The sequence below is a fragment of the Giraffa tippelskirchi genome, chromosome 1 (genome assembly GCF_054371585.1).
Source record: "Giraffa tippelskirchi isolate mGirTip1 chromosome 1, T2T-mGirTip1v1.2.pri, whole genome shotgun sequence".
Taxonomy (NCBI): Eukaryota; Metazoa; Chordata; class Mammalia; order Artiodactyla; family Giraffidae; genus Giraffa; species Giraffa tippelskirchi.
In genome coordinates this window covers 121,774,700-121,799,349 of record NC_137275.1, presented here as the reverse complement: position 1 = coordinate 121,799,349, position 24,650 = coordinate 121,774,700, and the positions used below count along the sequence as shown (strand labels likewise).

At 47.3% G+C, this 24,650-nt stretch overlaps 1 protein-coding gene and 1 pseudogene across 13 annotated transcripts in view; one reads left to right on the top strand and one right to left on the bottom strand.

Annotated features, from left to right (window-relative positions):
* PALLD (palladin, cytoskeletal associated protein) overlaps window positions 1-23,723 on the bottom strand; it is a 373,633-nt gene extending 349,910 nt beyond the window's left edge. For 8 of the 12 annotated variants that reach the window (XR_014054993.1, XM_081494678.1, XM_081494662.1 and 5 more), the window contains exons 1-2: window positions 22,222-23,723; window positions 9,477-10,451 (exon numbers count right to left, since the gene is read on the bottom strand). Coding sequence is in view for 7 of the 12 variants with exons in the window: in XM_081494678.1 (XP_081350804.1) it covers window positions 9,477-10,387 (911 nt within the window). In the remaining 5 variants the exon portion in view is untranslated. Of the gene's footprint in view, window positions 1-9,476; window positions 10,452-22,221 lie in introns of those variants that run through there. The other 4 variants (XM_081494834.1, XM_081494915.1, XM_081494787.1 and 1 more) reach the window with 3 other exon arrangements.
* Window positions 13,846-24,650, top strand: part of LOC145515940 (putative ATP-dependent RNA helicase DDX60) — a 90,811-nt pseudogene continuing 80,006 nt past the window's right edge. The window contains exon 1 of the transcript XR_014061145.1: window positions 13,846-13,998. The product of XR_014061145.1 is annotated as a putative ATP-dependent RNA helicase DDX60 (transcript). The remainder of the gene's footprint in view (window positions 13,999-24,650) is intronic.

The window sequence follows — 24,650 nt, the reverse complement described above, 5'->3', positions numbered from 1 at the left end:
AAAAAAAATTCTTTGCCTCTAATTCCATCAGTTCCTTCCAGTGATGCTGATTTACTTCATGTCTGTGAGTAATGGTCTGTCAGCCCAAGGAACCAGCTGCAGCAAAGTGTGTGTCAGTGGATGTTGGTGAGCAGTAGTTTGTGATTTGTGAAATGCTACACTAGTAAGTACCAGCCTTGCAGCTTGTAGCCAGTGATGTCTTCCTTACTTTTTTGCTGAATTTCTTAACTTTGAATTAATTTTTATATTTATGTAATTTAGGTAAAACATTCTTCATTAATAAAATCAGAACTTTCCAAATAAATGCATTAGTGGGTTATTTTCCATAGTATAATCCTGACTTGAATTGTTATTTTCATTTTGGCATATGAAATTAAGAAATGAGAAGTATTAGCAATAAAAGGTAACAGTAAAGCAACGGTCAGTAGATGCAAGGCACTGTTTTATTTTTTCACATGCTATTTTATTTAGTCACAAAATACAATGGAAGTAGGTATCATAATTCCCACTTCACAGATGAATAAACTGAATCACAAGATGACTTGTCTAGGTACACATTTGGTGAAAAGTGGAGTTGTGATGGGAGACCCTGGAGTCTGACCCCAGGGTCACTCCTCTTAACCTCTTTGCACAGAAGGTACAGATGCTCTGCCTTCTGTGCATATAGAAGAATGTAGAGAGATCACAGTGGCCATGGTGGTGTTGGTGATTAGCGATTCCCATTAACCGCACGCTCCTCACCTGCTGTTTGTCTGCTGTCTGCCCTCTCACGGCCGAAGCCCGGGCATGGGCAACAGGCCTGTCCACACCCTGCCTGGTGTCTCTGTCTTCATGGGTAAGTTCTGCCACGTTGAAGCTGTGGTGCGCTCAGCATGGTGAGCACGTGCCCATGAACCCCACGCTCAGACTGGACACACTTGGGGCTGACCCTGTGCCTTTCATCTGCCAGACAACTTCTGGTTTTAGCCACATTTTAACCATCTCCAGTAAATATTCAAATTATGCCCAGTACTTGACTATACCAGTTGGGCATCTTACTGGCTACCTTAATTCTTGGGCCCCCTGTAGCAATGTGCTGTTCTCCTGTCTGCTTGCCCCATCCTTCCCCCCCCACCCCCCTTAGCAGCACTGGTTCAGGACGGCAGATCCACCTGCCAGGGACAAGAACACAGCTACTATTGATGTCTACCATGTACTGATGTCTGCCATGACGAGATGCCTCTGCCTTGCGGGTCCTTGAAAACATGACCTCGTGCTCCAGGGGGCTCACTGTGCAGGAAATGAAACACTGACTAGCTGGAATTCATTTGCCTCCTTAGGTGGCAGCACTGCACATACATGTGTAAGAGGGAAACCCGCATCTCCAGGATGGCCCCAACTGAGTGTCTTCAGTCTGTGGAACTGAGCATGCAAACACTACCATCAGAGCCCTTCACAAAGCGAGGAGCCCTGCAGTGAGGAAAACCTGACTCCCAGCTCCAGGGGCTTACATGCACTGATTAGCAAATCAGCTTCCAAGTTGGAAACTACCTGAACCCCTTAAATTTTGCCCTGATCCCTGGAGCTAGTAAACAGACTTGAGCCGTGCCTCCTGTCTCTTGCTGGTCGACCTCACAATGAAGCACTTTGTTTCCTCAGAAGAAGTGCTTTCTAGGGCTACCGTATTGGCTCCTGTGCATGTCTGGCAGCCGGCCCTTGCTTGGCAACCAGTTTTGGTGACCACGAAGGGACCCGGGTGTTGTGACCCCTGCCACGGCCCTGCAGCCCCGGGTGTGTGGGCCCTCAGCCCTGACGTTGAGTGGCCACCTTGACCGCACTTGTCTGCAGGAGCGGGTGTCAGTGTCCTGCCTCCCACCTCCGGACTCGGGCTCCTTGGGCTACTTTGGGGTCAGACGTCTTTTTGGTCAGTAACCTTGCTGAAACATGCCTGTGCCTGAACTGTCTAATAACTCATCAGGATCGTGGGTTAGAGCCCCACCCTGGGGAGAAATATAAAAAGTCCTCAAAAGTTCTGGTTAGACATAAACTGCAGCACTATCTTTTTTTGACCCCCCTCCTAGAGTACTGAAAATAAAAACAAAAGTAAGCAAATGGGACTAATTAAACTTAAAAGCTTTTGCACAGCAAAGGAAACCATAAACAAAATGAAAAGACAACACACAGAATAGAAGAAAATATTTGCAAATGAATTGACTGACAAGGGATTAACCTCCCAAAATATACAAACAGCTCAAGCAGCTCAATAGAAAAAGAAAAAAACAATTTAAAAAATGGGCAGAAGATATAAATAGACATTTCTCTAAAGAAGACATACAGATGACCAAAAAGCACTGAAAAAATCCTCAATATCACTAATTATCAGAGAAATGCACATCCAAACTACAATGAGCTATCACCTCACAGTGTTCAGAATGGCCATCATCAAAAAGTCTAAAAATAATAAATACTAGAAAGGCTGTGGAGAAAAGTGAACCCTCCCACACCATTGGGAGGAATGTAAATTGTTGCAGTCACTATGGAGAATAGTATGGAGTTTCCGTAAAAAACTAAAAACAGAACTACCATATGACCCAGCAATCCCACTCCTGGACATATATCCAGAGAAAGCCATAATTCAAAAAGATACTTGCATCTCAGTGTTCATTGCAGCACTATTGTCATTAGTCAAGCATGAGAGCAATCTAAATGCCCACTGACAGCTGAATGGATAACGATGTGGTGCATACACACAGTGGAACACTCCTCAGCCATAAAAAAGAATGAAATAACACCATTTGCAGCAACATGGATAAGCCTAGAGATCATCATTCTAAATGAAGCAAGTCAGAGAAAGACAGATATCATATGGTATCACTCATATATGGAATATACTTAGGAGCTGGGCATTAACACACACACAGTAGTACATAAAAAAACAGACAAACAACAAGGACCTACTGTATAGCACAGGGAACACTACTCAATATTCTGAAATAACCCAAATGGGAAAAGACTCTGAAGAAGGATGGATATATGTATATGTATAACTGAATCTGGTGTGCTGCAGTTCATGGGGTCGCAAAGAGTCAGACGTGACTTAGCGACTGAACAACAATAACTGAATCACTTTGATGTACACCTGAGACTAAGACAACAGTGTAACTGTACCCCCCAATTTTTTTTTTAAAGTTCAAGTTAGAGTCCTGAACCCTGGGTTAAAGTTCCAGAGTCTTGGATTTCTTTGTTCAGGTTGGTTTAAGTCTGTTCAGTTCAGTTCAGTTCAGTTGCTCAGTCGTGTCTGAGTTTGAGACCCCATGGATTGCAGCACGCCAGGCTTCCCTGTCCATCACCAACTCCCAGAACTTGCTCAAACTCATGTCCATCGAGTCGGTGATGCCATCCAACCATCTCATCCTCTGTCGTCCCCTTCTCATCCTGCCTTCAATCTTTCTCTCATTAGGGTCTTTTCCAATGAGTCTGTTCTTCGCATCAGGTGGCGAAAGTACTGGAGTTTCAGCTTCAGCATCAGTCCTTCCAATGAATATTCAGAACTGATCTCCTTTAGGATTGACTGGTTGGATCTCCTTGCAGTCCAAGGGACTCTCTAGAGTTTTCTTCCACACCATAGCTCTAATGCATCAATTCTTCAGCGCTCAGCTTTCTCTATAGTCCAACTCTCATATTCATACACGACTACTGGAAAAACCATAGTTTTGACTAGATGGGCCTTGTTTGTTAGCATTGGCTAATAGAGGGAGGCTGTTGGATGACTGAAGGAAAACTTTTAAACCTGATTTAATGGGGGTCTTCTGACTCAGGAGACAGAAGACACTGCTCCCTGACTGCCAGTCGTTGCCCCCGTGACCTGTAGTGGTTTCACAGGAGTCCATCCCAGAAGAACATACCCTGTGCCTGGGAGAGAGGAATTTCCACCCAAGACACCTCCGTGGGATCCTTTTGCTCCAGTCATCCTGAGAGCAACATTTCAAATGGGGAATGTTCATAGCACAGCTGACTGTAGTCCCTTGGCATGTATTCTTGCAGAACTGGTCAATGTTTAGCTATAAGCCAATGGAAAAGAAAATTATTTTCTCTGTAACACTGCCTGGCCCTGGTATTAGGTGGAATCTCAGGGAAAATGTCCAGAGAATGGGTCTTTGAACTATGATACTATTTTAAAATTAGACTTGTTTTGTTAGCAAGAGTAAAAATGGGGTTAATCCCATCGTACAATCATTTATGCCTTTATATTGGAATAAGAATTTGCAGAAGAGATATAAGATTGTGGTTCAGAAGGAAGAACCTCAGAAAAAGCCTGTGTCCATTGAGTCAAAGCCTGATGATGACTGACTACCTCCAGACGCCCCTCCAGCAGCTCCTTGCATGGCTCCCCCGCCCATGAAGGGGGTCTTCCTGTGAGCAGTGCAGACAGTGCCAACAGCCCTCCTAGGGCTGCCCTTATCCAATCATCATAAAGGAACACTCTTTCCTCCCCGTTCCCACCAGGGAGCACTCTACCCCAGGCAGGGCATTTCTATTAGGGCAGGTCCCAGAAGGCTTAGATGACCAAGGCCAACACAAGTTTCAGCTTGAACTGATACAATTGGAGAAATAATAAGCCATCTTACTGAGATGACCCTCAGAAAACAGAGAATCTCTTTACATGTTTTGCTCGTCATCACCCTAACTGGGCTGCATGCAGGCCTTCATGAACACCCTTCTGTGGAGAAGCACAAGTCGGTATTAGGGAAGCCTGCCTGAATCACACAGGAGAAGGCAATGGCAACCCACTCCAGCGTTCTTGTCTGGAGAATCCCAGGGACGGGGGAGCCTGGTGGGCTGCTGTCTATGGGGTTGCACAGAGTCAGACACGACTAAAGCGACTTAGCAGCATCCTGAATCACAACCAAATCATCCAGTCAGGACTTGGGGGGCATGGACCACGCCTGGAGCTGACCCAGAAGGCACCCCAGTGACCCAAGGAGATTGAGCAAGGCTGAACCATCATAAGGAATGTTTAATAACCAGACCTCAACAGGGGTCCTGAACCAAACAGCTTGACTGAGATCCAGGGAGTACAGCAAGGGCCCAGGGGAACTCCCCATCTTCCCTGAGAGGGCTGAAGGCTGACAGACGATATAATGATGGGGATGTGGAACACCCAGCTGGACCTGCCCTGATGCCCTGTTCTCTTGTTGGGAACATTAAGTGCACTCCCAGGTCAAGCCTCTGCCCTCCAAGCTGCACCTTTACAGTTGGAAGACCAAGCCTCACCTAGATGTCCTGAAGAAATTCTGCAAAAGGTAAAAAAAAAAAAAATGGTAAGAGCTATGTTTGGAATGATGGAAGGCCGGAAAGAGCCAAGACAGCTGTCCCGGTAGCAATAAAACTCTGTCCAGGGGACAAGGTTCCAAATTTAAGTAAGTAAGTAAGTAAGTATCAGTCATTCAGTCATGTCTTACTCTTTGCCGCCCCATGAACTGTAATCCACCAGGCTCCTCTGTCCATGGGATTTCCCAGGCAAGAATACTGGAGTGGGTAAGCATTCCCTTCTCCAGGGGAGCTTCCCGACCCAGGAATTGAACCCAGGTCTCCTGAATTGCAGGCGGATTCTTTACCCTATGAGCCATCAAGGAAGTCCAAATATAAAGCAACAGGCATCTAAAGAGGCACATGAAGGAAGGTATAAAGCCTCTGACAATCACCTTCTTAAAATATCAATTATTCAGACCTTGTTGATCTTCATGTAACACTTCCATCCCATCCATACAAAAACCCAGGATCAGAGATAACTGCTCTATTCAGGATTTGAAGGCCATTAACCAAATTGTAGAGGAAATAATGTGGTGATATCAAATCCGTAGATGTTGCTTACAACTGTATCTGGAGACTTTTGCTGGTTTATAGTTCTGGACTTGAAAAAAGATGCCTTTTACTGAATATCGCTAAGTCCTGAGTCCTGGGACTTTGCCTTTGAATGGGACGATCCCGAGACTGATGGGAAACAACGACACTGCTGGATGGAACTCCCACAGGATGTAAGAACACCTCCCCCATCTGCAGGGAAGCTTTCACCGTGGACTTCAGGGATGTCCAGTTCAATGAAGGAGTCTTACTCCAGTATGTGACTCAATAATTGCTAGTAGAACTAAGGAAGCTTAAGACCAAAACACAATTAGATAAAGTTTGCAAGGGAAGAGCACACAATTTCTCAACCAACTCTAAATTAGTTAGGGTTTGAAGTATCAAAAGGACAAAGAAATTTACTGCCAGGTGGAAGAGAGGCATTAACTAGGGTGACTGCAGCCACCACCAGAAGGCGGTTGTGAGGATTCCTAGGAATGGCTGAGTATTGTCTTTGGACTCCTGGTCTTGGGCTCAGCCAAACACAAATATGAGGCCCTTAAAGGAAATGACAATAAACCATGAAGCTGGACTCTGAGCTGTCATAATGTGTTCCACACTACCAAGGAGAAACTTCTAAGAGCCCAGCATTTGGTTGCCCAGGTATTTTGTGCATCAAAGACAGGGCGTGAGTCTTGGAGCTAACTCAACACTTAGATACCATCAGAAGCCTATAGCTTACTTTTTAAAATAATTGGGTACCTACATCAAGGATTGCCAGTTTGCCTCTGGGCTGTCATTGCAGCCTTTCACAAGAGGCCGAAAAATGAACCCTCGGCACACCTCACATCATGCACTGCCTTTACTAGCACAGAACAGGGGATGCGGGCTTACTTCGGGGAGATGGGGCAGATACCAGGGCACACCACTCGACATCCTGAACGTCACCTCACAGGCAGTATCTACTCTAAGCCCAGCCACTCTGCTCCCCAGGACAACAGAGGGCCTGCTCTCAATTGTATACAAATAACTGAAGACCTGACCTGGCTGGTCAGCCTTTAGAAATACTCACGGACGGGACCAGTTTCACAAACAAGGGGGTGTGTGCAGATGTAGCTCATCAGGAAGCCCTGGTAGCAGAAGCCATCATCTGGGTCCATCTGCCCAGAGCTCACTGCCCTCATCACACCCTGAGCCTAGGAGCTAAGAGACAGTGACCACACATACTGACTCCAAGTCTGCCTTCTCTGTTGTATGTGTGCATTGGGCCACCTGGAAAGAGAGGCCCACTGATGTCAGGAAGGAGAGAAGTGGAACACACAGAGGAGACACCAGCCTTATTATTAATAAATGCTGTTAAAATGCCAGGAGGAGTAGCCATTGCGTGCTGCCTGGGTCACCCAAAACGGATCGTCACTTAACTAAAGGAAATAATTAGGTGGACTCGGCGGCACAGCAAGCATCCAGAACCAAAGACCCAGATCCAGAGACCCTATCACTAATTCTGAGTGTGGACCATCCTTGTTGTAGCCTCAGATCTGGAAATCGATCATCCAGAGTGCAGATGCATGGGGAGTTCATGCAGACTCTGGGGACTTAGATGGCAATCAGGACGAACAGCCACAGAGGCTGGGTTTTTGAAGAGTTTATCCCAAACATTTAATGGACAGAATTATTACTCATCTACACCAAGGAACCCATGATGGGAGGGCTGAGACATGTCATGGACTCCAGCAGTTCATTGTTGGTCCATAAATGCAAATGAGCATCCGAAAGGTAATCCAAATTGCTGATCTGCGCCAGAAATAATCCTACAACTGGGCCACCCTGATGATAAAAGGGATGCATGCCCTAGGGACAGAACCAGGCGATGGTTGCTAAATACACTTCACTGTTACACGAAGTGCCAGGGACACTGTAGATACGTCTAGACGCTGGTGATGCCATCACGGTGGCAAAGCTTTTCCACATAGGACAGAGACAGATTCTGCAGTAACAAAGGCCTTCCCCCAAGAAATAATACCTTGTCTGGGGTTGCCTCTTCCGATTCAAAGTGACAACAGAGAAGTTCTCATAGCTGAGGTGACTCAAAGGTGTCAAGGCCCTTGGAACATGATGAAGTTCATAGTTCTTGGAGACCTCAGTCCATAGGGAAACAATGAATCATTCCTTCAAAAAGACAGTCACCAAGACAAGCCAAGAAACCAGAGTAACCTGGGATAAGGTCTGACCAGCTCCCCTGCTGAGGGTCAGAGTGGCCCCTAAAAACAAGCTCCCATTTAGCCTGTATGCAATGTTCTACGGGAGACCTTCCTGAAGGTCTCATGTGGTAACAGCATTGAATTTGATAAAATGTGTACAGCTTCTCGGTGCCGTCTTGTCTTTTATACATAAATATGTGTCTAGCCCATTAGGGTTTCCCACGGACATCCCCTTGCACTGCATAAGCCCCAGGACCGCATCCTCCTCAAACTTGGACAAACCCATACAGTGAGAACCCGTGCAGGCATGTGAAATAGCCCCTGTGAAGTCCTCCTGGTTATACATCCTCCAGGAAAGCTAAAAGTAGCCATACCCTGGCCTCCCCACTCCCAGGTACATTAAGTAACTGTTCAAAAGGAAACAGACAGCTAAGGCTCCACCTGGCCAAGAAGAGAAGACAGTAACATCTCAAAAGCAGACGATTTTGACTTAAGAGTCTGGTACAGGCCTACATAAATTCAAATTCAATCACTAAAATGTTAAAAACAGGTTTTCATGGAGCCCCAAAGAAATAAGGTCTGTTTTGAAGGACTGTTAAAGTTAGGAGCCATAGTTCTGTGTATCTCAGGGTTAATCCTCTTACTCATCAAATTCTGTCCTCATTGTCCACCTTGTACATTTAAAGAGCCCCACTCCCCACCCCCAGACTCACAGGATGATTGCCTGAGACTTCAGAGTTCAAGGTGAGACTCGCAAATATTTACAGGTAAGTACAAAACAATTTCATTCCTCTCATAAAAACCCACATCCCTCATCAGCAGGAAGCAGCTAGCAGAGGCCCTCTCCCCCTACTTCCCTCAAGACTGAGGAACGAACAAAGAAAAAGCACGTAAAACATCACCTAGCTTAAAAGGACATGGCTCCTTACATAGGTGTATTGAGGAAACCTGCAGTTATTGTAGGGAGACAGCGCTGGGCAAGTACAAGATAGGCCCACCCACCCTCAAGCCCCCTCATCCCACTGCCCCCTAGCCATCTTCAGGATGACCACAAACCCAGCATTTTCAATCTGCAGATATAGGAGCATAGAGAAGCTGCCACACTTGCGCTTTACAAAGTCAGGGGTCCCCTCAGTGAGGACAACGCAGCTCCAGCACGAGGTGCTAACTGTGGACTATCATCAAGGCAGCTTCCAAGCTTGAAATTTCCTAAAACCTTAAATTGCTCCCTGATCCCTGGATCGACAACCGGATTTGAGCCTTGCCTCCTGTCTCCCTGCTGGTCCAACTCGCAATGGAGCTTTTCCTTTCCTCAAAAGCCAGGGCCATAATACTTGCTTCTGTGCGCTTGGGGAGCCAAGCCCTTGACTTGTAACAGAAATCTCTTCTCTCACACTAAAGTGAAAGTGGAAGTCCATGCAAAGCATCGCATCTCCGCAACCAGAGTCCTACCTGACCCGAGGAGGTGGGTTCCCAGCGACTCTGCATTCCAGGTAGACCCGACTACCTTCTGCCACTTCTTGGCTCCGCAGCTTCTGGATGAACCGGGGAGCAGCTGGGGGGTTGCGGGCGCTGGGGGGCGATGGGGACGAGGGGCTGCGGCTGGGCCGGGCCACATCCTTGGCCACTGGGAGGTGATGCCCAGGTGCCAGGCGCCTGGTCCTGGCCTCCACGTCCTGCTGGTCCCGAGTGGGGCTCCGGCTGGCCGAGGCGCTCCTCGGGTCCGACGGCTGGTTCTTAGGGGACAGGTACCCGCTGTCTGGAGACGAGGACTCCCCGTCGGGGCTCCTGGTTCTGGGCTTGGCGGCTTCTCGGAAGATGGAGGTCAGCTCCTCGATGAGGGTGGCCGCCTTGTCTTTCAGCGGGCTCTGGGGGCTGGCCCTGCCAGGGCGTGCGGCCCTGGGCTTGGTGCTGGCACTGGGGGCCTTGGCCCCCTGCTTCCCAGCCTTGCGCAGGCTCCGGATGTAGCTGGGCCTGGCCAGCAGGGGCGAGACTCCGGGCTTCCTCCGCGACGCGGGCGAGGAGATGCGCTCGGCTTGCTCCGCTGGCGGAGGCACGGCAGGTGCCCGCCTGCGGTCCCCAGGTGTCCCTAGGGACGCACGCTCGCCCGGTCGGGCCTCCAGAGGGGCCGGCGGCTTCCGACGGCTCCTGGGAGAGGGGCTGCAGCGCTGCGGGACCTCCTCGCAGGCGCAGTCGTCCGTCTCCGAGCTGGCTATGGCTCTGCGGGCCAGGTCCAGACTCTTGTGGATCTCCTCCTGGCTGAGGAAGGCCGACAGCCCCGGGAAGAAGGCCGCATTCTCGCCGTCCTCCAGCAGGTCCGAGAGCGAGTCGTAGAAGGAGTCGTGGGAGGACGTCTCGGACATAGTCGACAGGCTCTCATGCACTCGGTCCGCTTACACAAGTAGGCCGGTGTCTTGAACACAGGCTCTGAAGGACAGGAGACACACCTGCGTTAGTAGGAACGACTGTGTGTGTGTGTGTGTGTGTGTGTGTGTGCGCGCGCGCACAAGCCTGTAACCACAGTACTACTCATTCACAAGTTGGGAGAAACATTAAGGGGAAAACATACTTTTAAAATCATTTTCCTCTATAAATTGGAAGAAGCATCAAGCATACCTGTGTTTATCATTGACCGTTTTCCTAATTTTTTAAATTCTGTTTTTATTTATTTGACTCTCTGGTTTGTGGGATCTTACTTCCGGAACCAGGGATGGAACCTGCACAGGCCTGCAGTGAAAGCACAGAGTCCTAACCACTGGACCCTCAGGGAAGTTCCTTGTTCATTATTTTAATTTGCTATTTGCCCCTGAGTGAACACTAAGCATCTCACTGTGCTGTGCTGTGCAAGTCGCTTCAGTCATGTTTGACTCTTTGTGACCCTGTGGACTACAGCCTGACAGGCTCCTCTGTCCATGGGATTCTCCAGGAAAGAATACCGGAGTGGGTTGCCATGCCCTCCTCCAGGGGAGCTTCCCAATGCAGGGATGAAATCCACATCTCCTGCATTGGAAGGAGGATTCTTTATGACTGGCGTCTTGGGGAAGCCCTAGCATCTCACTAAAGCTCTTTAAATAATTCAGGAGGCTGACCCTGCCATTGGTGCTGTGAGGGGTCCAGGGCTTCTGCCTCTCAGGCTTCCCTCCATCTCCCCACCCACCTCTCTTACAGATCTAATTTCATTGATGTTATGAGAATAGTAGTGTGTTGATATTTTAAGCAAATCTGACTCTGCTTATGTCACCCTAAACCACAAAATGCACTTTGATTTGTTTTCATTAGTGTTTAGTTTTTGATGAAATTTTTGAAGCCTTTTCACCTCTTCCTTTCCTGGTGTGCCCGTATGTGCATTCACATTCATTCATTCATTCATTAGTTAATTCAAGGCAGAGCTGAAAATCGATTACTAAATTTCAGGTGCAGAGGGACAGTTGTGCTCTAGTCAGTAAACTTCCCCATGAAGGGGCAGATAATCACTGGACGGCTCAGCATGGGGGAGGCATTTACCAACAGCCATTATACAGATTATTTCCCTTAAAAACTGCACAACTAGGGCTTCCCTGGTGCCTCACTGGTTAAGAATCCACCTGCCAATGCAGGGGACCCAGTTTCGATGATCCCTGATCTGGAAAGATCCCAGATGCTGAGAAGCAACTAAGCCCATTCACTGGAACTATTGAGCCTGTGCTCTAGAGCCCGGGAGCCACAATTACTGATCACATGTGCTGCAGCTACTGAAGCCCTCGTGCCCTAGAGTCAGTGCTCCTCAACGGGAGAAGCCACCGCAATGAGAAGCTGAAGCACCGCAACGAAGACCCAGTGCAGCTAAAAAAAATAAATTAAAAAAACCAGCACCCCAAACAGAAGACCTCAAAACTGGCAGCCCCAGTTTAGAAAGAAAAAAACTGAGGGGGGAGCCAAGACTCCACCCCATATGATGACCCCAGAGCCCACACTGTTCGTCTCACACCTGTGGTTTTAAAGAGGTGCCATCTGACGGGATCCAGTTGTCTGAATCAGGTGTCGCTTATAAACTGCTTGCACAATGAAAGAGAAAATAATAGCAGGAGGGTATATATGGTCCAAGTTTAATCTGTGACCCCAATATTGCTGCTAAAACATGCACAGGACTCAGGAAAGCTCTCATAATGTGGATGGAAGGAGCAGTTTCTACGTGTCCCAAAGTCACCAGAGAAGTATGCCTCAGAGATTTCAGTGTTATTCAACCAACCCCCAAATCAAGAGGCTGTAAGCAAAGACATACAACTGCAGACATCTCCATTATAGTCCTGAGGTTTCATGGCTTATTCCCCACAGTGCTTCTGGCAATTGTGTGTTGGTGAAAAGACATAGAAAATGCAACACACCATGAGTACCGGGGGCACACGGAGGGGGCTGGTGCCCAGCTCGCAGGAGGCGCTGCTGCTGCCACTCAAGGAGCTGGGGTGGGCCTCTCGGTGCCCTGGTGGATGAGGGTGACCCACAACTGGGAGGTGGGCATCTTCAGGACCCCCAACACCTACTACGGGGGCAGCTACTTCAAGGCACCTCAAGAGCCCCTTCTGTGATCCCTGTGCCTGACACACAATGAGGCAGAAAAACATAAAAAGTTTGAAGTTTGGAGCAGAGAAAGGTTTGTTGCAGGTCCTGTAAGGTGACTGGTGGCTTCTGCCTTAAAAACTCCAAACTCCAAAAGCTCTCAGCAGAGCCCGTATCTTGGAAAGGGGAAGGAGGGCGTGATGAGTTGTGGCAAATGTCTCGGTGTCAGAGCCTCTGTTTTTGAGGCAAGGCATCCTCACAATGCGCTTGTCAATCTCCACCAAAGCAACATTCCTCTCTGATCTAACAAGCAAGGCCAGGTCCCCAGGCACAGCTGTCACCCTCCCATGTCCCAGTCCTGGCCAAGAGAAGGCAGAGCTCAGCCGGTGCTTCCTCAGGGCCAGGTCCCCAGGCCTGTCCAGCAGTCACGGCTGAGGGAGCCGGGCACCTAGGACCCAGCTGGCTCTCAGGCTCCTCAGGACGCCCAGACATGGGGGCAGGTCCCATGCAGATGGGCGATGCCATCAGATCACAGAGGCGAGGATGGGGGAGAGGGTCGCTGCCACCTGGGGGCCTGGGCTTGGCCAGCAGCGGCTTTGCTGAGGCTCCGGAGCCCGCAGGACACAGCCCCCAGACTGTTTCTGGGCCCCCAGCTCACCTGCTGGCCTGAGGCTGGGAGAGAAGACCAGATCCGCCTCTTATCTCACTGCTCAGCCTGCTGACCACCTCCCCTGACGGTTGGCTGAATGGGCCACTGAGGGTTGCTCACTGACCGGCCTGGGTCCCTTCACGCCTGCGACTCCGGGCCTGCTTTCAGATGATGGCGTGTGCTCACGGCCCTTGCCTTTTCCCTCCTCCTGCGTCCACTACGTTGTGGAGGAGTTGGCGGGTGAAGTGGTGTTGGGCTCGCGGAGGAGGGAGGTGGTGCTCAAGCGGCCGGACCTGGACCCGGCGTGCTTTCTGTGTGGGGTCGCACCGCTCCGAGGGCCGCGCCCGCTCTGGGGTGGAGGACGGAGACGCACAAGTGCCCAGGCTGGTAGACGTTGGAGTGCACAGCTCGGTCAGGGGCTGAGAGGTCACAGGGAGGAAGGGCAGAGGAGGTGTAACAGAGCTGGGCACGGGCAGCCCTGAGCACGCCGCTGATGGTGACGGACGCTGCTGGCCCTCGGAGGGCCCCACCGGGTGTCGGGCAAGTGTTGGGGCAGGACGGTGAGGGGCCCGCCCCGCGTGAGCAGCCGCAGTGCTCGCTGCGCGGGCCGGACGGCTCTCCCGGCCCAGCCCGCCCGAGACTCGGGGCCCCGCGCGGAGTCGACACACTGACCTGGAGCCACCTCTTCTCTCCCCCTTGGTTTACTGCGAATCAAAATAAAGCGACTTTATGCGGGAAAACACGGAAAGAAAATGCAGCTCACTGAAAAGCAAGCCAAGAGGGCGCGAGGTGAGTGTCCGCTGCGGCCGGCCGCGTGATGGCGGGCAAGTCTGAGTGAGGCTCCCGCACGTCTGTACGTCTCTGCCCGCCTCTGTTCTCCTCTCTGAGGGAAGCAGAATCTCCTCAAGTTCCCTCCGCTTCCCCTCCCTCTCCTTCGTGTCTTCCCTGTCAGTGGTTTAGTCGCTTGTTTTCCTTGAGAGCCTGTGGGTCCAGCCGCCTCAGGGGGAGAACTGTTCCTGCCGGTTTTGGTCACTCCGCCTTTTCCGGAGTGAGAGGCGGGCATGAATTCCGTTGACAACCGTTTGTTCCTCACTCACTATACAAAGAAGAAGATGAGCCAGGCAAGGTTCCTCCTCTGTCAGGAACCTTGATCCAGGAAGAGGGAGTAGACAAGGTCAGAGAAACCCAAAGAGGAGGAGGGAGGGACGCGATGATGGCTGTTGCCCCAGGAGATCTGACGGTGGGAGAAATCATGCAAGTTCGGCTGTGTCACTCCTTTGCTCCTTTTTCCCCAGTGGGGCCCCCGCCCCAGTAAGAGGAGGTCCACATGTAGGAGGCAGGCTCCCTGCGCACTCCTGGATGGTCGGTGAAATGTCAATTCTCGGGTCTCAGGCCCCACGTCCCCGGACAGGTCCAGCCGTCCACTCGCTGCTGTGAACTGCGGGGCTCTTCCACATCCCCTCGCTTTGCACATGCGGTTTCTTTGCCCTTCCTGTCTGTTCTGTGTTTCCAACTCCAGCTCCTCGAAAACTGTACTTAATTTCACTTTTTGTTGGTGACTTCCCAGTCAATCAAATTCACTCCTTCTTCTGAGGGCTTCACTGGTGGCTCAGTGGTAAAGAATCCACCTGCCAATGCAGGACTTACAGGTTTGACCCCTGTGATAGGAAGATCCCCTGGAGAAGGCAGTGGCAACCCACTCCAGTATGCTGAGAATCCCATGAATAGAGGAGCCTGGAGGACCACAGTCCCCACGGTTGCAAAGAGTAGGACATGACTGAGGGACTCAACAGCAACCTTCTTTGCAGGTATTTTGCTATACACTCATTTTATTGAACTATAAGTATGAGTTAAGAGCCCTGTGAAGGTCAGGAAAGCAGGTGTGTGACAGCCTCTGTGTGGCGGACATCTGGCAGGGTGTAGGTCACGATCATGGCAGTTGAGGAAGAACCAACCTGGTGTTTGAGCTGGGTTTGAGTCATGGGTGGGATTTGATGGGAGAGGGAGCCACACGGCCACGGCAGATGCAGACCTGTCTGTGACCTCCGCTTGCTCTCAGCCCCTGGCCCCACGCTCCTCCCTGGGCTGGGATCTCTTCAGTGAGGAGGCGTTCTGCTCTTTGTCTGGGTTTGTCACCTGTCTTATCAGTGGTCACTCAACGCCTGGGCTCTGCTTTCTGAGAAGCACTTGATAAAGTTGTCAGTGTTGCGTGTTCATAGACATAAAGGAGTACACACAAAATATATATAGGTGTTACTGTACAAAAACAAAAGTGGTAGGTCTGAAAAAAAAAAAGCCTTATCTATAGAGACAGTGATTTTTATGGTTTTCATTACCGTCAAGAAAAGTTTGTTGTGAAAATACTCAGAACCAGACAGACGTTCCTTTTCTGGCATCTCTACTATTAGATGAAGGGAATTCTGTGAATGTTGATACCCTTCATCATGGGTCCCAGCAAGTTCAGAGTTAAATTCTGAGTCATAGAAATACAAATGTTTTTAGTCAAAGCATGTTTCTGTCTTAATTTCTTATTCATCAGCAATGTTTCTCTTGAGTGCCTACTACATGCCTCTTTTGCAGGCTGGGGACACAGCCATGAGGAAAGGGGGCTTCTCTGCCCTAAGGAGCTGCCATCTTAATAGGGAAAAATACAAAGTGGAAGGGCTCCACTGTTGGCTCAGACAGTAAAGAATCTGCCTGCAATGCAGGAGACCCAAGTTCAATCACTGGGTTGGGAAGATCCCCTGGAGGAGGGAATGGCAACCCACTCCAGTATTCTTGCCTGGAGAATTCCATGGACAGAGGGGCCTGGGGGGCTACAGTCTATGGGCTTGCAAAGAGTCAGACATGATTGCGTGACTGTACACACAGGCAAAAACTAGGAAACAGAAAATGCCAGGTTCTGCTTTCTTAGGCTTGGTTTGGTCGTCAATCTTTTATTAGTTGATCTTGGGAAATTGTAATGTGTTTTTATCCCTCAGATCATCTTTCAAAGTTGTTAGGGAACAAGTGAAGCGGGACGGGGTGGATGGGTGTTTGCAGGCTGCCCTTGGTGTCCACAGACCGTGGCTGTTCCCACTGTGAGTGGGAGGGGGAGACAGTGACAGCAGGAGGACACCTCAGGCCAGTGGTGCTTCAGACTCTTGACCTGTGCAGTGGAGGGGCTGCAGGCGCCCTCCTCCAGCCGGTGATGATGATAGTCACATGTGATGCCAGACTCTCAGCCATGAACAAACATTTGGTAAAGCAGAGGTTTGGGAGGGTCTGAAAATACTAGGAGGCATCATAGCTGCCTGTCTGTCTTGACCTTCGGCAGGCAGCTGTCCACATCTGGTGTATCCCAAGGAAGCATTGCTGTCGGATGCTAACCCCCATGGTCATCTGTGTCGTTACATCCCTGTGCATATTTCATCCATTCTTAAGGAATTTCATGCCACTCAATTTATAGATTATTTCTCACTGTTAATTTTATGGTGCACAAATTCTCCCTAAGTTCACATTATCTGGTCTGTTGGACCCATATTCAACTATGAAATATAGAGCCTATAAGTAAGTTTTCAGTGAACATTTAATATTTCTTATTCATATCACATTCTGACATAAGCAATTTTTATCTTCTTAAATTGTCTCAGCATTGCTATCTTGGTGTTTGGGAAAACATTTATTTTGAGTTCCTCAATATGTAATAGACATATAAATGTATATGATTCACAGATGAATACACAACTAATAGAAAAGACAGAAAGATAGATTTTAAAATTATGAATAACATTTGTGTTTAGAGTTGCTGACCTTGGGGGATAATTATCTGAAAACAAGATCTATGCTATCCAGGATAACCCTCTATTTTGTGGGTCAGGAAACACTTGTGGACACCCCCTGCACCGTCTCCAGAGGCAAGGCACATTGGCTGTTGAAATGTATTGATAAAAAAAATGCCCTGACTGAGAGGTTGAGGAAGACAAAGCACCTCATGAGAAGCAACCGAGTCTTGGAGGGAGAAGAATTCAGTTGCACACAATAAAAGCTCGCCTTCCCCAAAGAATGTCATTTCCAAGATTTGAGCTGAAGGCTTTCCCATACTGATGATCCGACTTGCAGTGGTTGGACAAATCAGCTTTACAGTGCTATGAAAGTGATAGGCCTTCAGTAGAAATTGTACTTGGGATTTTGAACTTGTTTCTTTCCCCAGGCCAGTGACATAATCCCTGGAGATGCTGGGAAGTGGCCACTGTGCCCAGACAGCCCCATGATCATGAGGGTGCACAACTGATATACTTACAACCCTTCTGGACCCTGACAACTCCTCTGCTTTTCACTGTCAGTTCACTAGTCAATCACTTACACAAAATTCTCAACACTTTATTGAAAAGCAGGCTTTGTGTTGGATGGTTTTGTCCAACTGCAGGCTGATGGCAGTGCTCTTGGCACCGAAGCTGAGACAGGCCGGACCCTGGGACCCTCTGCTGCAGTGCTTGCCCCTGGACAATCGTCTCCTCCGGCAACAAAACACAAACAAGCTATCAGGGCCTCAAAATAACTGCATGAGCGGGTGGGGGTGGGGCAAGTTATGGACTTGCATGCTCAGTCACTCAGTCGTGTCTGACTCTTTATGACCTTATGAACCATAGCCCACCAGGCTCCTCCGTCCATGGAATTCTCCAGGCAAGAATACTGGAGTGGGTTGCCTTGCCCTCCTCCAGGGGATCTTCCTGACCCAGGGACGGAACCCACTTCTCTTACATCTCCTACATTGGAAGGCAGGTTCTTTACCACTAGTGCTACCTGGGAAGCCCTAAGTTATGGATGGCAAGATACAAAGACACCACAAAGCCCAACTGCCACTTCTGAAGCATTTGAAACAAAAGCAGGTACTGCACATGCCCTCTGCAGACACCAACACCAGAGGGGTGGGCAAATCACCTCAGGCACCCTTCCAGCTCGACCCCTGGACACACCACTACCCTCACCCCGTATAACGGAGCAGCTTGACCACCCTCCCTTAGGGAGCAAGGGAGCAAAGGAACCTGTTGTTTGATCTCGATCCCTGCTACTGCAGCAGAGGCCCTAGTAAAGCCTTGTCTGAATTTCTCCTTAGGCCTCTGATTAATTTCTATTGATTAAGGAGGCCAAGAGCCCTGGTTAGGAAAAAAGGTGGGCTGGGCTGGTAGGTAAGTGAGGTGTATTCAAGGCATTTTCAACTTGGGATGGGTGTGCCGGGAGGAAGCCCCATGTAAGTCCAGGAGAATCTGTAGTGAACAATTGGATCCTGAGAATAATAGGGTAAACACTGTTTTTCTTTTGATTATTTTGATTATCCAACCTATGGCATAAAAACACTCAATTGTTTGGCCAAAGTTGAACCAGCAAGAAATAGGAGACTTACAATTGAAACCTGCATGGAACTGCCACATCATCTTTTCCCGGTGAGCACATTACGGATGTTTGCTTGAATAATTTAGATAAAGGGGGCACTTTTGCAGTAGTTTATGGAATAGTGTGCAGGTATTGATGAGCTACTACAATTTTGAAGGGGAAAAGTCTTTGATGTTAGAAAAAGACTGACATGCAGCAGGGATCACTCAGTATTCTGAACCACAGGGGCCAGGTCCTTTAGAGAGTGCAGACAATGGCGGCAACATCTCACAGGGCATTTAAAAGTGCATATATACTTAGATATAAATACACAGGGAGGTTGCAAGATTGGGAACCAGGCAGTGGACGCCGATTACATCTGTGGTGGGTAAGGAGTCATGCAGTTAGGGGAATCTTTGGTTGCTGTTTTCTTTGGGGTGGGAGTGGAAATTCTGAGTGATTTCAATATTTAATTTAGCATTTTTAAATGCTAAATTGCTGTTTATTTTCCTATTTCAACAATTACTAAAAGTATTTAAAACTATTGGTACAAAGATTCAGGACTAAAAATGTTTAAAAATAAAACCCGAACTATAAAAACCGAATTAGAAAAAGCTTTAAAACACTTTTTTTCTTCTTCTGGAAGCACATGCAGTTCCTATATGAAATTTCTTCCTTCTGTTGAATTAACTTTTTTAGGTTAGGTTCAACATAACCTAAAGAGCTGCTCCTGCCTGGGGCCCATGTCAGCAAACCGAAGCATGGGGAACTTCTGTGTCCTTAAGGACACTCTCTACGTAGTCACTCAGTCGTGTCCAACTCTCTGCGATGCCATGGACTGTATTCCGCCAGGCTCCTCTGTCCATGGGATTTCTCAGGCAAGAATACTGGACAGGGTTTCTATTCCCTTCTCCAGAGGATCTTCCCGACCCAGGAATCAAACTCATGTCTCTAATATCTCCTTCATTGGGTTCTTTGCCATCTGAGCCACCAGGGAAGCCCAAGACTACTGGAGCTGGTAGCCTATCTCTTCTCCAGGGGAACTTCCTGACCCAGGAATCAAACCAGGTCTCCTGCATTACAGGCAGATTCTTTATCAGCTGAGCTACCAGGGACACTCTGCTTGAAATATTAGCATGCGGTCAGCCAGCCCCAAGCCAGGCCAGTGCCGGCTTCCCAATTTATCTCCTTGCTTGTCTCACCCCAAACAACAGTGACTCTGCAACCCCAGCCAATCAAGTTATTTCCACTTTTCTCTTCCCTGTTCTCTTCCTATAAAGCTTCGCGCCTTCTTCCTCAGGGTGCAGCTCTTCCAAAAGAGGCTGTCCACACTTCACGAAGGGTTAAACAAAGTGTGTTTATGTTACCTCAGTTGTCCTCTTAATCATCAGTTATTTGTTTTTTAATTTCTCCAAGTATTTAAAGAAGTTTTTATTTTATTGGGGCTTCCCACGTGGCGCTAAGTGGTAAAGAATCTGCCTACCAATGCAGGAGACGTAAGAGATGCAGGTTCCATCCCTGGGTCAGGAGGATCCCCTGGAGAAGGAAATGGCAATGCACTCCAGTATTCTTGCCTGGAAAATCCCTTGGACAGAGGAGCCTTATGGGCTATAGTCCATGGGGTCGCCAAGGGTTGGACACGACTGAGTGCACACACACCTCTGCACATACTTGCTTCACAATGTTGTGTTAGTTTCTGCTGTACAACAAAGTGAATCAGCTATGTGATCATCATTTTAAAATCAATCCTCCCTTCCTTCCTTCCTTTCTTTGTAATGTTCTTTTTACCAAGGGCCCTACAGGGCAAAAGGCAAATATGAAAACTTTATTAAATCCTGTTTGATGCAAAAAAAATGCACAACAATTTTATCAACTATTTCTTAATAAACACATGTGGATTCCACTCTTTCCTAATCTTTAAGCAAGTTGTCATCACAGGGAGGCATGGCATATTTTTTTCTCCAGCTTTAAATGCTCCCAGACAGTAGATTGTATCTTAATTTGAGAGATATAACATAATAGCTGATTTCATGCCCACAACAGTTATATGAAGTGTTTCCTGAGGAAGTGTTTGCAGTTACTGGTTCCTCTTCAGATATCATCTTATCCACCATATTGAATCTGTGGGAGCTGCTCTACTGGAATTTAACTGGGGCATGGCCATCACCTCCAGATGTCTGAGTTACTGGCTAGAGCTCAGATATCACAGTTCCCTTTGATGTCACACACACACACACGTATCAGTGAAGTGCAGGCTCTTGTCTTGGCCTTGGAGATTTCAGCTGCTATCTCTTTAAGTATGTGTCAGATTTATTTTGAATCTTGACTAATTCTACCCTCTACATTAAAAAAAAATGAGGTAATGAAATCAGAGTGATTGTAACTGTCCCATGTAATCTAGATTTCTCTTCGACTGTTAAGTATGCTCTGACTCTTTCAGCTTTAGCAACACACCGTGGCTTGGACAGAGCTGAGATGGGGACCCTAAGTCATACTAAACGTGGGAATGAAGAAGGACAGATCTGTGTTCTAGGAAAATGTAATCATGTATTCACAGAGCACATATTGCCTTAATGAATCTCTTAGGCCTTGTCTGCTGTTCATCATGGAGGAAGAAATGACAGCCCACTCCAGTATACTTGCCTGGAGAATCCCATGGACAGAGGAGCCTGGTGGGCTTCAGTCCCTGGGGTCCCAAAGAGTCAGACCCCACTGAGCACACATAGGGATGGGCTATTTGTAATAATTTGTCAGATAGACTCTGATGTTTAAAATCTGGGTAATGGAGGTAGGTTCTGTCTTTGAGGAAAAAGTATATTGGACAGCGTATCTATCCTGTAATAAGGATTTCATTTCTGCGCATTCATGATCGAGGGAACTTGGTCAGTGTTATATTGTCAGGCAATGGGCTCTGGATGTGGACACATTATTCATACTAGAAGGTAATTAGTATTTTTAGCAAATGTTGAAAAAGTAACATGAGCCTGAAATCGTTCTGTATCAACCTCATCTATTGGATTCGAGACAATTTCATGTGTAACTTACAACAACATGATATAAAATTTTACTGTAAAGCTTAAATTTGACTATACTATAGTTTCCCTTGATAAGCTTTATCTTTAAAAAAAAAAAAAGGCAAGCTTTGTGCATAGATAGAATTTAAATTCTCTGCCTTTACTCTCAACATTTAAAAAGTTCTCTGAAAGTGTAATTAACAACTTAAAATGTTACTACAACCTAAAGTATATCATTTGAAGCCATTTGTAGTTAGCTTAAGTATAGGCAAGTTTCAAATTAACAGCATTCTTACTTTCTGTAAAACAAAACACAGACACAGACTTGATAAATGTTGGCTCCATCGTTACATTTGATCCTTTTGGAATGAATAGCACCAATTTAGTTTAAGATTATTACAGACAAGGCAGCTCTCTGACAGCATAGGTAGAAACAAAGCCTGCAGGTGAATCTTATATGGTCTCTGTTCTTGAGACGAGTACAGAATTCCCATTACTTTTTCTCTCCAAATAAAAGAGAAATCGAGACATCTTCTAAACAGTGCTGTATCTTCTGGCAAATGACTATAATGTTTTTAGCATTTAATAAAGAGTTTAAAAATATTGCCTTACTAGTTAGTACATTAAGACACATTTTACAGACCTTTTCAATCCTTGGCTCCTCGAGGACCTCGCCAAAGGTGATGGATCTCAGAGGAGCGTTTCTTCTTTGCCGGAGGAGCGGAGGTGGCCTCGTCTCTTCGTGACACACTGCTTGGTCCGTGGTCACTTTGAGGCAACTGTGGCCTCAGATCCCATCTGTCCTCGTCCTCCACTCAGCTATATTTGGTAACTGAACTCATGTTTCCGCAGACGGCCCTGGCCAGGGATTCCAGCAGCCCAGCTCTGAGGGCTGGGTTCTTAGAAATTAAAGGCTCTAGGTGTAGAGGGAACTATATTTATGGATCTAAAAAACATGGGATTTACACGTTGTTCCTCTACTCTCTGACCTTGTGACTGGAACTCACCACCTATCTTTTAAACAATCAATTAAAATGTTCAATGTGTGAATCTAAGGAGAAAAAGCGACACTCTTAAGGAAGGCTCTTCTGACTATAATCTGCTCTGTGCATTTAACTTAGTCACATGGTAGATTATCCTAAAATATCCAGTAACTATTTAGAAATTAAGGCACCTGTCAAATGGAGAGGAGAGCCCCACTGATCTCTCACTTCAATTTGTTAATTAAAAATTATGATATGACTTTGTGTGTATGCAGGACAGAGTCTACCACAGGATTAAATAGACATGAAATAGACATGAACACACCAGAGCCTGAATCTTACACACAGTGCAGTGTTGAGCACTCAGTCCAGGGCTGCGCACATCCTCACCATCTAGCAAGTATCTGTTTATGGAATAAATAGATGTCGAACAGATATTGTTCAGGACAAGTCTGAACTCTCTTACACTTGTAAAAAAATGTCTCATTACTGACTCTGTAACATCACATTTTAACATATTCTAATATTTTGAACTTCCAAAGAACAAAACAGAAAGCGTTTCTGTTCCAAGGTCAGGCAGCAGAGTCAAATAGAAGGGGCAGAAAACAATTACACAAAAACTCCTGCTGCAGTAACTTTGGAAATGAAGGGCCACTTCTTCCTTTGTCTGGATAATATTGTTCTAGTCGATGCATGTTCTTATCTAGGTAAATTTTTTCTTTTCTTTATAAAAATATTGTATTTTTTAAAAACTTTAAAACATTTTTGTTGGGAGATATTTGCTTTCAAAGAAATTTTTTTCTGATGGTGGAACACTTAGAAAGGGCTGCTCTTAAAGTTTCCTTTACAGGCAGTTGTGGTCCTTTCTAATCAGTCCTTGAAAACAGGCACATGCCTGGGCTGTTTCAATGCCTTGAGGGGAGGCGGGGTGGGGTGGCTGGTAAAAACAAAAGTGTTTATGTCTTCTTCTTACTAAAACCCTTAAGATAATAGTAAAGACCTAGAAGGAAAAGAGTTGGGAGAGAAGACAGTAGATGATTCTAGAAATGTACAGAATGGCTGGGAGATGGCTAATACACAGATGAATGGGCTAAAATTAAATTGGGAAGTTAAGTGCCTGCAGGAGGAGGTGCCTTGGGGAAGCAGTGATTTGTTCAGAATTACAGAAAGACTGGAATTGGAGGCACCTGGCCCCACCCTGAACATCATCATAATGGGCAAGTCTTGGTGTTGCTGGAGCGGACCAGCGCTGAGACAGGGATTTGACTGAAAGAACCCCCACTGAACAGTCAGACCTGCGGCTGTTTCCACATCCCAGACCACCCTTAACCCTTGGAGAGGACGGGAGCTGTGTTCTCTGGAGTGTATAAGACAGTCCCCAGGACCGGGACCACGACACAGCAGAAGGAAAGGGTGAGGCCCAGAGAAAAATTTCAGGGAGCTGGGTCGGGGGAAAGAACAGGGGCTTGGACTAGTGTCCTATTTCTGGAACAGAGGAATGATGGGAATGTGGAAAAACAGTCACATTCGATACAGCTGGGCATTGTTGTGTCTGTGACATGAATATCTGTACTTCCGGTGTCTAAATATGTCATGATCAAAAATTAAAGAAAACCTCTGTTGTGTCCAGTGGCAAAGTGCAAGTGAAAGAAATGATAGGAACCAAAATGTTGTGCAGGGTGTTACCTTAGTTAAGGAAAGAGTTGCTGAGAGCGAGGCGGCTGGTGGTTACAAAGGTCAGTGGACAATGAATGCAGTAGCAATGTCCTCCCCTCCCCCTTCTCCCCCATGCTCTCCTCCTCCTTCATTTTAAGATAAGTGGATGCTAACCATATGACCCAAGCTTCATCTCAACGTTTCAACAGATTTTATTGTCGTATTAATAGTGAATTACTCAGGAGGCACCAGAGGTTTTTTCTGTCTGCGCCAGGCTGCACCTAGGCAGTAACTTGTAAATCCTGGCTTCATTTTAAAACCCACCTAAAGTGTGTGCTAGGACATGCACACTCGTACTAATATTTTTCTCTTATTAACACGTTACCAAGAAGATGCACATTCTTGCAGTTTTTAGGAAGAGAGGAGATGGGAA